This window comes from Durio zibethinus, chromosome 18 (assembly GCF_047325235.1).
Source record: "Durio zibethinus cultivar Kanyao isolate XHJ-2024 chromosome 18, ASM4732523v1, whole genome shotgun sequence".
In the NCBI taxonomy this organism is placed as follows: domain Eukaryota; kingdom Viridiplantae; phylum Streptophyta; class Magnoliopsida; order Malvales; family Malvaceae; genus Durio; species Durio zibethinus.
In genome coordinates this window covers 2,482,004-2,495,997 of record NC_143179.1, presented here as the reverse complement: position 1 = coordinate 2,495,997, position 13,994 = coordinate 2,482,004, and the positions used below count along the sequence as shown (strand labels likewise).

At 27.9% G+C, this 13,994-nt stretch overlaps 1 protein-coding gene across 1 annotated transcript; it reads right to left on the bottom strand.

Annotated features, from left to right (window-relative positions):
• Positions 1 to 8,239: 8,239 nt before the first annotated feature.
• LOC111298944 (uncharacterized) lies at positions 8,240 to 9,513 on the bottom strand. Its single transcript, XM_022893708.2, has 2 exons — positions 9,091 to 9,513; positions 8,240 to 9,008 (listed from the first exon to the last, which is right to left on the bottom strand). Exons 1-2 carry the CDS (start codon positions 9,390 to 9,392, stop codon positions 8,522 to 8,524), a joined length of 789 nt encoding a protein of 262 aa, XP_022749443.1. The 5' UTR covers positions 9,393 to 9,513; the 3' UTR covers positions 8,240 to 8,521.
• Between the last annotated feature and the right edge of the window lie 4,481 nt (positions 9,514 to 13,994).

The following is a 13,994-nucleotide window of genomic DNA, read 5'->3' as shown; positions in this document are numbered from 1 at the left end:
GAAGATGAGGATAAATTTGAATGTTCAAACAATGAGGTGATGATCATTCAAGAAACTTAAGAAGAGGTACTAAGTGAAAATAAAGCTATTTTAAAAAATAAAATATGAATGCTTAAAGGATAGCAATGACTTTGATTTGAGGACAAATCATTCTCAACCAACGAAAAATGATGTGATCCATCATGGAGATATTGTGGAGGCTGATGTGATTCATGATGATGGGGAATATAAAGACCTTATATTACCTTTATTGGGTCTTATTACTCATTTTAGGCCCAAGAAGCTACAATTAGTCCTTAACTTATTACTTAGACAAAATTCAATCTAAATAGAAAACTTGAAAAATGAGGCCATGGAGAAAAAGCCTGTGACGATTACATTGCTCACTTGTAATGACACTTTGGCAAAATTGAACTTTTATGAGGTTTTGCATGAAAATGAACTAAATTGGGCTTTTGCATGTCATGAGCCTTACATATGGGTTTTTGCATGTAATAAGCCTTACTTATGGGCTTTGTATGTAATGGGCCTCACTTATGAGCTATTGCATATGGAAGATTAAAGGTTTGAAGATTTGCAACTAAATTAGTATATTTAGGCAAATTATATTTAATTTTATTTGTTTTTTTTTTTTTGGCTATGTAATCTTTCTTATTTTTGGATGGATTTTATCTTATCAATCTAGAATAAAAGTATTATAGATATTTTAGAAATATTTTATCTTACCAAATCTAGGAAAATATCTTAAGGGTATTTTAGATATTTTCTCTCTCTTCTTTATGGTAATATTTTTTAGACTCTAGGATTTTAGCCTTACTATTTAAAGGCCAATATCTTGTAATAACCGAACACACCTTGAATTATAGATTGAGTTTAAAGAATTGTATTCTCTTAAATTCTCTCATATTCTTATCAAAACAAGCCCTTGTTTTGTGGTGAAAACCTTAGATTCTCATCACTCTTCCTTCTTTCTCTTCTAAGAGTGTGGTAAATCAACCATTTTTTAGTTGGTTGCGGCATGTAAACTTATTAGTTAATTAAACTTAGTTTATCTTTCTTTTTCTTTGTTTTTAACTATTCTTTTTTTTTTAAACCAAAAACTCACAAACTAAATATCTTTCTGTAATTGTACATATCAAGATAGCTTCAATACATAATATTAAACTTATCTGAATTATTAACCTTGATTACCATATTTCATATGCATGAACAAGTTGTGGTTTATGTTCTTTAGCACTTTTTGTTTTTGTCGATATGTGTTTTCATATAAGAGATTGAGTATGGTGAAAAAATTAGATGTTTGAAACATTTTAAAATAACCTACAAAAAAAATATATCTTATTTGAATTTCAAAATGCGAGAAATTATGGTAATTTTTTAGATTTTTTTTTTACAAAAAATAAATTTACTATTGCAAATATATTATGAATTAATTATTAAACTTGATAACTACATTTGATAAATTTACAAGAGAAAGTGAAAGAGAAAAAGTCTGTCGAGATTGAAGTATTATCCAATTGTTCTGTCCACATTTAAGACCTTGAAGATTAGATATTCACAAAAGTTGTTAGAAAAGAAAGGTATGGATAAGTTCGAAGTCTTGAATTGGGTCCAACATCATCTAGCTACTATGAATTTGAACTCAACAATTTACATTTTCAACAAGTCAGTCATCACAAAAAATCTCCATATTGAAAGAGGGATTGCAAACTATGCAATTATGTATCGAGTAAATGGAAGCAAAAAAAAAAAAAAGTAGCAAAGCACGCTAGATTAGAAGAGGACCGTGCTAGAATTAACAAAGAGTGTACTAAAATGGACCAAGAGCATGCAAAATCCAACAATTGAATGAATAATTCAACACTCTTATGAATTTTGTTCAATAACAATTTTCAAGAACCAATTTAAGTAATCCACCAACTCAAGTATCAAATTTAGTAAGTATTTATATTTTTTAAGCTAAATAGCTTATTATTATAGTAAATAATTTTTTTAATTTATTCAATAGGTTTTGAGCGCACTAATAATCATGTTGAAAAAAATCTTCATCAAATTGTAGTGCTTTAGCTCTTGAAAATCATTAATTTCATACTTTTTGAATTTCTGTTTAATTTATGTAATTGAAAAACAAGTTGAATTTTATTGTATTTAACTTTTTAATATACTAAAACAAATAATAAATTTAGATATTCAGATGTTTATAATATTTAGTTGATGAATTTGAATTAAGTTTTATGCCTTTCAATACTTTTTTTATGTTGAATATAATTTTAATAGTAAATATTGGAAAAAATAATGATTTTAAATTTTAACTTTCAATATATAAAAAGATCAAATTAAACCATTAATGGTGTTTGATGTAATAAATGCCATTAAATTCTAAAATTCAGCAGCGTTTAGCCTTGTAAAGCGCTGCTAAATGATTGAATTTTAGTGCCATTTGTTTCTATAAATGTTACTAAATTACAAGAAAATAATAGAGTTCATAAGGGAAAAAAATGTCGTAAAATGAAAAAATTTCTAGTAGCTAAGAAAAATACTAAAGCATTTGTGGAATGCCATTGAAGCATCTATAAATGCCGCTAAATTTCTTAACGCAAGTGTAATCGATGTTTTTAGAGGCATTTTTATCAAACATTGCTAATTGATTAGTAACGTTTATAAATATCGCAAAAAATGAAAATAAACAATACTGAAAAACTATTTTTCTATAATGATGAGGATATTTTCAATTGTAAAATCAATACATAACATTTAATTCTTGATCACACGATCCACCCTTCAACACACATATAAACACCTCATAATGAAAATACAAAAATTAAAAACCTAGAAATAAACCTTGTCTACCACCAGTGAGTTTGACTTGTACACCTTTGTCTACAAACTTTATCAACTCCAAGAACATTTCTTTCTTGCCCAACTAAAAACATAATTATCCATTCTTAGTTTTTTTTTTTTAAAGAAAGAAAGCAACAAAATTTACATTAATAAAGGAAGAAAAAAAGCCAAATCCTAATCCCTTGTCAAGCAATACTAAGACTAAAGTTCAACCTTTTGGGTGCTCTCCCATATTACAACAAGTTTTTACAACTGTGTTAAGGTTTTTATAGCATCAGAAATGTCTCCTTTGGGTACTTTACCAAAGAAATCAAAGAACCTAAAAGATGTGATTGTGAACAAACAAAAAGGGGTAAAATTATTGATTTAGCAAAAAAGAAGCAAGTAATTCGTAATAAATCTAATAGACCTAGTTTGAAATTAAAAAAAAAAAAAAAAGTGCTTACAGAAACTATATGGAAGAATGTAAAAACAAGAGCCATACCTTGATTTTCTCAATTTTTCTTTCTCTTCTTCCAAATCAATCAGTCATCAATTTTTTTACCGATTTGCTATCATGGCAGCTGTAGACAACATGAAGCCTTGAAAACAACTTTAAACTGAAATTAGAAAATTAAAAAAATAATAAAAAAATGTGTAGCAATGAATAGTGGTTGTAATGGATCACTATTGTTGCTGCTCTGTTCTCGTCAGAAAATCAGAATAAAGAAATTAGCAGCCTAAAAAAAAAAAACAAATAACTCTAATTTGACATCAACCTTAGTTAAACTCAAATTCAACCTGAAATCAATCATCAATTCGATACAATCTATAGTTTTACACAAATAATTATTTTTTTTAAAAAAATTATAAATTTCTGTTGAATCTTAATGACTGAGCCAACTAGTGAAGTTAGCCTTTCCATCGTACATCGTCCACTAGGTGAAGCTCTAACTCTGATGGTGAATGGTTGGGACTCGGTCACAAAGCTGGGCGGTTAGGTGGTGACAATAGGTTTTTTTGATTGAGAATTAGGATTTATGATAGGGAACACAAGAACCTAGGTAGATGCCAGAAGCATGCCGTCATGGCTGAATTGCCAAATTGATAGGGTCGTAGGGGATGTTGGCAAAGGGAGGCTTCTGTTTTGGAATTTTGCATTGAGTTTGAGAGTTAAGATGGTAGAGGTTGAGAATTGATGGAAAGTGAGAGACTGAGATGAATAAGAGTGTAAGAATGAGACTAAAGAAAATAAAAAAGAAGAGTTGTTAAGACAAATGAGCGATTAGAGGGAATAAGGTAAAAAATTTAGTGCTTAATGCCTAGAGGGAAAGATCATGATGGGTTTTGCTCACGTAAAATTTTTTATTTAGGGAACATTTTGTTTATAAGAAATTTTAAAGGTTAAATTTTATTGGAGGAACATTTAAAATTGAATAAATTTAGGAATTAATATGATATAGATAGAGAAATTTTAAAGAAAAATATTTGATAAAAATTGAGGTGGTAAGTTTCTTGTATAATTTAAATGAAATTTAATTAAATGATTATATATTGATTTATTATTTATTAGTTTATAATTTTATATTTAAATTTTATTAATGATTATTTTGTTTTGGTAATTGTATTGTTGTTAATTTTTTAGTATTAAATCAATTCTTCTTATTATTTTTGTGTAAAATAAAAAATTGAAAATTCACTCCCTTGTATAATAATTTGAAAGTAATTTATGATAGAAATATTAAATCAATTAATGTGTTAAAAAATTAAAATACTTCATAAATTACTAAATTTAAAAAACATAAATATTTAATAAATTATTACATTTAAAAATCAAGTAAATAAAAGACAAATGATATCATAAACTATTTTAAAAATTATAAAATAAAAATTTTATAATTATAATTATAATTACTATATTTTATAATATATTATGCAAAATTAAAAACAAAATTATGATCACAATGAATGATTGACCTTGATAATTTTCGTTATGTACGTAATTGTAATAAATATGAGCAATAAAAAATGTGATTGTGATTACAATTCAGATCCTTAATCAAGTCAAGGCGTTGGCTGGCAAGCTTCCGATAATCGAACGGTGCGATAAATGGTCGAAATGGGGTAGGTTTCGACAAGATGTGGTGGAAGGTTAAGGTGAGTCAGGATAGGATGAAAGAAGAAAAGGGCGAGGAAGGAGAGAGAAGGAAATGACATTTAAATTATATGAGTTTTAGTGACAAAACTTCATCGCTAATATGACCTTCATTACATTTAGCAACAAAAAAACTCTGTTGCTGATTACTAATTTTAACCAATTTTAAATTTTCAAAAAATGAATTTTTAAATAAAAAATTAAAAAAATAATTTTATTTTTATTTTTAATTTTAATTTTAAAAGGAAAAACTTAGTTATTAACAACAAAATAATTCTGTCAACGAATCTATCGATATTGACAACATTAGTGACAAAATTTTGTCACTAAAATTTGTCTTTAGTTTAATTTATGACAAAATTAGCTACAAACTTAATTTCTGTCGTTAGTTTTTAACCTTTTTCCATGAAAATTTATCACTAATTTCGTCTATAAAAAAATTTTTGTCAAAATTTTTAGCGAAGAAAATTTTTTGTTAATAATTTTTTATTGTTGATGAATTTTTTTCTTGTAATGACATTAAATCTTGGATTTAGACATTAACTCTTCAAATAAATTTTGGAACTATTCCAAATTTTCATTCCACTTTATCCAAAGATTTTTAAAGTTAATTCTTAGCATCACTATTAAAATATTTTCTTAATCACTCAAGGCGATAAATCTTTTATTAATTATTACATACATATTCATACGTATCATATTATATATAATATTTAAGACATTCATAGTTAAGGCCATAAATAAGACAACATCTAAATATAACATTACTCCTACAAAATCAGTAATATCAAGTTAGATGATCACTTATAAGCATTTTACATTGGCAAAAAATTTAAAAAAAAAAAAAGTAATAACGATTACAATGAAGCAATATAAGAGTAATTTAATTAAATAACATATTTTTTTCTTAAATGGAATTGATTGAATATATTAAGTAGCTATGATTTCGATACTTTTTCATTAAAAATGTTCCATTAAATAGTTTTTAAAAATAAATTATCAAACATATTGAAAAAAAAAATCATTGAATTTTCAACAATTAAAAATTTTTAATGGTTTATGAAACGAAGAAATGTTTGCAACTCTAGCTACTTGAACGTGATTCACTCAAACTTAAGCCCAAGCTATGCAAATAATGTGTGAAGTTTGAGTACTTTAATACCTGACTCAAAAAGCTCGTGACACTTTGTTTCTTAATTTGGAGGGAAAGCGAGATTCTTGCACAACCCTTTGAGCAAGTGACCTAGACTTACCATTGAGCAAAATGCTAGGATGCCTCATACCAAGATCATGAATATATTTTAATGAGAAGGTATCCTGGACCGAAAAAGGCAAACACTGATGGAAAAATTTTAGGAACATTAGATGTAACAAGAATAATATAGAAGCAACCAATAGTCCGGTGATCTGTTGGTAAAATGTGTTGGATTTTTAATTCCAGTGATTAAAGTTTCATCCTTGACAGCTTCCAGTATAATATATATATATATATATATATATATATATATATAAGCAAAATGGTTAGAGGCCTCTTTTGCACAAGGAATTATAGGAAAAAATAAATATGGTATTTAGAACATTATTCCTGAAACAAGGGAGAGTGACTCGCATGATTAGACAATTCATGTTTCTTGCAGTTCAAGATTTTTTTTGTCAATCTAAAAACCATATGCTCCAAGAGCATACAGGGATCAAAGATAGGTGAGCAAAAGTCATAAGATATGAGATTATTAACAACACCCCAAACAGAGATACGGATAACAAATCAACTACCTGGAGATGAAACAGATTCTTTCCAAACAGACATAAGGATAATATATGAACTACCTAGAGATGATTAAATTCCAACCAAAAGAACCACCGAGAAGAATTCACACATTTAAACATAATAGGAGTAAGAAGAATAATTATAGAATGATCCAAGGATTTGGTTCAATGGTATATGCATGTATTCCCCTACTTAATGAGCTGGCTACGAATCCCGCTTCCGTCATAAAAAAAGGATAACATAGAACAAATTAAACCAGAGGCTCAGTGTATATACAATATAGATATTCTAACAGACTATAGCGAGGAGACTGCCATAATATTGACAAAAAAAAAGTACCAAGAACTTTGAAGAAAATAGTTTCAAATTATTCCCTTCGACAATTAGTCAAATCATCATGATCTTAATGTCAATCCATGTCACAAGAATACTTATAAAGGCAGACATATCCCCACATGTATCTAATACATGTGATGCCTGCAACATATTCATACTGCATATGTAAATTATATGGCCGAACCTATATTGCTCAAGTAATAAAACATTATGATGCTCATTCAAGCCATTCAAGAGCACAAACTTATGACAGTCACCTAATGGCTAATAGTTCATGGTAAACAACTTCAGTCTAATGGGGTAAAGTGTAAACTGATGGTTCTTAAAGAAGTGCAGTGTCTTTGTAACAACCATTAAATTAATATCAAACAAAAATCAAATTACAGAAAGAGTAGCTTGAGTGATGATCTCAGCAGCTTTCCTACTTTATGAAAGATGAAGGCCCAGCAGTTTAACTACATTCTAGGCATTAGTCATAAATCTTGTTTTGTTAACTGACCATATAATCTTACTAGAGGAACAAAATTCTTCAATAAAACATTATTACCAAGGTTGATGTTATGCTATAATTACATACTGCTAAAGAAAGGATGGCAGCCTTGAAGAAATAACTGGAAATGAGGTACAAAAAGTTTTGATGTAATCAATGAGTAAACAAAGATACATCCAACAATTTCACTAAGGATGCGATTGCCTATAAATATTCAAGCTGAACCTCCCACTTTCTATAAACCCCTCTAGTAAATGCAGATCTATTTTTGCATAGATAATTTACTGAGAAGCATTTCCTTATTAAATTATAAGTTGGGATATTAGTAAGATGATAGAAATAATAGGAAAATGAAAGCTTTACAGTAAAACTATATGTTGTTCCTACACATCATTATTGATAATATGATAATGAATACCACACATCAAAGGTTTCCACTTCTCATAGAACTATGTCCTGTATTTTATGAGCTTGGAGAGCATTGATACATATAAAGCATTAGAACAATGGCTTTGATACAAGATTTTTCCTTCTAAATTTCAATCATCGAAATAGCCAGCTTGTTGGAAAGGATGCCTGTTATCCATCCATTACACCTTACCCTTCTTATGTCTTAATGCAAGCAACAACAACATGAAGACTCAAGCCAAAAGCAAATTATGATACTCAATTATGCAAAAAGCTAATATATAAGCTCTACTCTATAGATTAAGATTCTGTATACATACATATTGACTTGTAAGAGCTGAACCAAATATGCCCAAGATTCTCTTCCTCTCGCAACTCAAGAGTTGCATGAAACTTTCCAGCCTTCCCGCCTATGTACATACACTATATGCTTCAACAAAACCTTTACTAGCTATTTCCATATCCATCATACAAAATGTAATTTGCTTATACAAGTATATATTGTAAAATTTCACCATATACATTAAGTATGAAGTAACTCAGGCTATGAACAAGTAGCCAAACCATCTTGAGAAAGCAAATATCCTTCTCGATCCAATGTCTCTCTAACTGCACGATAAAACTCGACCCAAGAAGATTGATACGTATCCACAGGGTCCCATAAAAATGTTGGATTAGGACTTGCTGGGCAAGCAGCAACTAAATCCAACACCGAGGCTGCCGGATTAAGCGGCTGTGGGAAACTAAATGCTAAATTATCAACCTTATGCTCATAGATTTTCCCATTTCTATCTAATTTGTACCTTGAAGTACCCTGAAACTGGCCCTCAGCCTCCCAAGGAACTCTAGGGACACCTCTCATGTTCCATCTAATCAATATGACATTCTCAGAAGGTTGCCAAATCCTAAAAATTTCAAGGGAAATCTCTCTGAACAATATTTTACCATGAAACCTCAATGCCCAGAAGATCGATTTATAGTTTTCAATACCAGAAAATGTATTCAACGGGTCTACAAAAGTAATATCATCCCTGAAAAAAATAAAGTACAAACTTTAGAAGACAAAATCTAGAATTACCCAAGAAAAGAAAAGAAACCTGAAGAGGAAATTACCTGTAAATGTCATAATTGAGGTCTCTGGTGAAAAGCAAAGGCAAATCTTCACGAATAGTCCGAACAGCAAGTCCAAGGTTGACATAAAACTCATCTCTTTGTTGAGGCTGATGTTGGTGCTTGTCCTGTAGAAGTGAGGGAGAGCTAACCTGGAAGCCATGAAGTGTTGGGGATTGAACAGTTAGAGCTTGAGATAAGAGTTTTCGACTTTGGAAAAGAAGTGGTTGCTGAATGGGTTTTTCTTTGGAGCCGGTTTTGGTTTGGAGAAGGGAGGGAGAAAGATTTGGTAACAGAAAAGCCATTGGAGGGCCTTTCCAATTTCTTCTCTCAAAGCTTTTTAGCTGCTCATGAGGAAAAGAGAAGAAAGAGAGACGAATTTGTATGTGTGTATGGTTTTTATTTTCTCAGGTCGAAAAAAATAAAAGGTTTATAGATTTTGATTGGCTTTAAACATTGCCATGGAAATGACATGTGTTTTTATTCGAGGGGACCAAAATTGAGGTTTCGGTTTATGAACAAATTAAATAAATTAACTTGTTATCTATTATTTAATTAAATATATAGGTACATAAATTCACGTTATTTAATCACTTATCAAGATATATGTAAAATATATAACTATCAAATCATAATAAATTAAAATTTTTAATTAAATAAATTGATAAAATTCAAAACATACGATAAATAATATTTATAAAATAATAAAATATTTAAAAAATATTATAAATAACTTTATTGAGTACACCAATAAAATATTAAAATAAAAAATTTAAATACTTAATTAAAGATCAAACGTTTACATATTTTCTCAATTAAAAATATTATCTTTAATTTGATTTAATTTATGATTGAAATTTTTTTAAAATATTCAAATAAAAACTTAGTTACATAGTAACTTACACATATCATTAAGTCCACTTTCCTTTATATTTGACATTAACACATTATTAAGTTCACTTTCTTTTACATTTGATATTAAATCCATTAACTTTAGATATGCTTAAACCACGAAATACACAAATCAAATAAAAAAAAGAAAAAAAAAAGCATTCTTAGGAAAAATGATACTCAAAATACAAAATACTTAAAACCAAATAAGTTCTTCAAGTATTCTTTTTTCAAGGTTAGTATGTTTTTTGTAAAGTCTTTTCAATTATTTGCTTTTAGGGTTAAAGATTTCTCTTTTACATTTTTAGTATCAAAGTGTTCTTCAACCAAATGAGTTTTCAATTCTTACATTTTTCAATTCATCAAGGGATAAGCCAAGCTATGGATGTTTAGATTTGAAATCTTATAAGCTCATTATAGCTAGTTATCTTGTTAAATTTAATTATCAAGGAGAAATCATCTTTTACCATTGTAATTTGAAGGCACTAGGTAAATTTTATAAACAACCTCAAGCCCTGGTATAAGATTTCATGGATGTCGACAATACCTAATAATAATTTTTTATATTTTTATGAAAGAACAATATATTATTGACTGGGCTAAACGTGTTGATAAAAATTTTTAATGTTGATTATAAAAAACTATATGTGGTTTTCATCCATTGCATGATCTAAGATTTTGTGACAAAGCAAAGGAGATCATTAATGAGCTAAGTAGGAGAGAAAGGTTATTGCATAATAAAGTCAAAAAATTGAAGAATGAAGTGTCAAATTTGAAGGAAAATGCTAGGAATTATGTTAAAATCAAAGTTATTGAAGAAAAATTTTTTAATTGAAGAAAAAAGTTAGTATGTTAGGATTGAAATTGAAAAATAAAAATGGTTGAAAGAGATGGAAATTGGTTCTGTAAGTATTTGTTACTTTTATGTTTTATTTGTTTATTTTCAATAGCAGAAAAAAGGAAGGAAAATTTTGTATGTTTGGTTTAGATATGTAAATCATAATTTATGTTGTTTGGTTTGAATTATACAATAGATGTTTTAATGAATGAAAAAATGTTCTTCTGCCTACAATGAATGTTTGGTTTGAATTGTACAATAGATGTGTTTTAAAGATGATGAGAACATGCATTCATTTCATTTAATAAAAGGCATAATATAAAAAGGCAAGTTTTGGCAACATAAATATTATGTAAGAAAATGTACTTAAGTTACATCAATAATATGTTCCGTAAAACATTAAGTTGAATAGCATAAAATAGTTCTACAACTAACATGCTCCCTTACATCAAATCTTTTGTTTTCCTTTTGTTCATTTTTCATTCGAAACTTTAAATTGACTCTATTGAGTAGAAATCACACCATTAACGGTCTTCCTCTTGGTTTTGCTTGTCTAACTACTAATTGGTATAAGTTTTTTATTTTGTAACCCAAGCTGCAACATCAAAAAATAATTAAAACTTATACAAACCCAATCCTTAATAACTAAAGTAACTAAAAATGTATAAAACACTATAACAACACTTGCATTTAAAATATGTCTCCCTATCTACAAGTGTCTATACAATTTATACCCTTCAATGGCTTTTTTCTTGATTTTTTAATAAGTTCCCGAATGTTTGTTGTTTTTCCCCATCCCTATACTATTGGCTAAAACAACTCTATTTTTTTATGGTGGTTGAATCACATTTGGCCTTTGATAAAGGACTTCCACTTCTTTTACTAGTCATGCCGTATAGTCTTCCTTCAAAATCTATAAAAAATCTTTTAAGAACTCTACTAGATTTGGACTGATTACCACTACCAGTAACACTAACACTATTTATTTGTATTGATTTACTTAACAGTCCACAACCATGTTGAAAAACAAATATTGATGCATGCCCAAAGCTAGAAATAAAGGCAGAAGCAAAAGCTGACCTAGATAAAGATGCAAAAGCTGAAATAGATATAACCTAGATACAAAAGCAAAAACAAAGATAGTACATACAATGGCATTACATTGTCTCTGTTTTTTTCTTCTTGCAACCCCAGTTGATGCCACATTTGCATTTATTACATCAGGTCCCCTAATATCAATGTTCTCTTCAGTCATTTATCTTTGAAATAGTAATTAGTATAAAGGGTTAGGTTAGGGTGAGTGGATCTAATGGGGAAATAAATTATAAATGAAACAAATTATTACATAATAAGACAAAATAATAAGAAATTACCTTATTACTTGTAGACAACCCATTTTGTTTGAAAATTTTTTCGAAATTGAAATTGGCTTTGATCATAAAATGGACCCAATTAGGAAGCTTTAGGCTTACAAGATAGAAGCCAAAAATTTTTAATTGTAATTTGATTTTAGTTTTAATTTTATTTTGATTTTAATATTAATATTAATTTAGTTTTTTTTTGTTTTTTTTTTTAAGTCAAAGCTAGAAAGTTAGAAAGTAAAAAAAAAAAAATCAAAATATAAAAAACGAGGGATTTAGGATTCAATCTTGGATTTGATTGTGAATTTAATCGTTTGATGAATTTTCTTGGGCTTAATTATGCAATTACAGCAAAATTAATTAAACCAAATTACACTAATTAATTCGCAAGAATAAAATCACAAAAGCCCCAAATTATGTGGAATTTTTTCAAAATTAAAGAGATTCGATCTCTGTAAAACAAACAAACAAAGCACATACAATAGTAGATTAAGTAATTAGAACGTCGAAATTTTCTAAGTTCTAAGTTTCTAATTTTTTAAAAATTTTTGGCAATCTTATTTCTGGAATTTTGAAACTTTTGGCTTCTTTAAGATTTTGTTTTTTGATTTGTGGATTGTTTGGGGATTTGGGAAATATTAATTTGGGTTTGATTTTGATTTTTGGGTTAATTTTCAAAAAGGGATTTGAGTTTTAGGTTTGATGGGATTTTCTTAGAAAATTTTGTTTATGGGTTTTTACTTTATGGAAATTCTGGGTTAGTTGCTTGAATAGTTGAATTTTTTGGGTGAAGCTTGAATTTTGTGTTTTTTTTTTTGTTTTTATTTGAATTTTTTGGCTAAGATTAAATTTTTCGATGGAGTATACAATGACCAAAAAGGTTTTGCGACTGTCGGATTCTAGGTTCATAGTGTTTCCTGGGAAAGTTTTATTTTTTTGGTAACTTATTGAATTTCCCGATGCCGAAATTTGAGATTTGCTTGATCGATTGAATTTCTTGATGAACTTCTAAAGAGAAGTCAAAGAAAAAATAAGTTAGAGAAAGAGAGGAGAAAACAGGTCTGAGGAAAAAACAAAAGATTTTGCCTTTTATTCTAAGCCAAAATGACGCCATTTTGAAGGGCTTTTGACTTGCATACAACTTGATGACTGTGTGTTGACCCGTGCTCCAAACCCAACATAATCCTAAGTTTTTCCTTTTCTTTTTCTTTTTGTTTATTTTTTGCATTGATTTTTTTGTTTGATTTTTATTTTCTTTTTTTTTTTTCTTTTTTTATATATTATTTTTATATTTATTATAGTTGTTTGAATTAAAGTGTTAAGAAAAGAAAGATAAAAAATATTTTTTTTACATGATATTTTTTGAATTACATGATTTTTTTTAATATTTAATTGCATGTTTTCATAGTTATTGAGTGATCTATTAAATATATTTTGCATAATTAAATGATTATATTTAGTTGCATGATAATTAATATTATTGCAGGATAGTTTATTATTATTACATAATATTTTATATTATTATTGCATGGTATCATTTGCATGATGATTTTTGTTCTATTTTAATTGATTTTTTTTTCAAATTTAAAAAAATATTTTAAAAAAATATTTCCAATCCTACTAAATTTTTTAGAGGATTTAAATATCGAATTAAGTCTTATTAAACTATTGGAGGACTTAATGAATTTTTCTAAAAAATATATTTTTTAAAAATCCTATCAACATATTGGAGGATAATTCTTAACAAAAAATCTTGCCAACATATTAGAAGATAATTCTGAAAATAAATTTTTTTTATAAAATTTAGATCTTGATTG

Excerpts from the sequence above, each read along its gene's own strand:
- LOC111298944 (XM_022893708.2), bottom strand. The coding sequence starts at position 9,392 with ATGGCTTTTCTGTTACCAAATCTTTCTCCCTCCCTTCTCCAAACCAAA. Across the intron at positions 9,009-9,090 it reads CTCAATTATGACATTTACAG|GGATGATATTACTTTTGTAG; the intron begins GTAATTTCCTCT and ends TATTTTTTTCAG.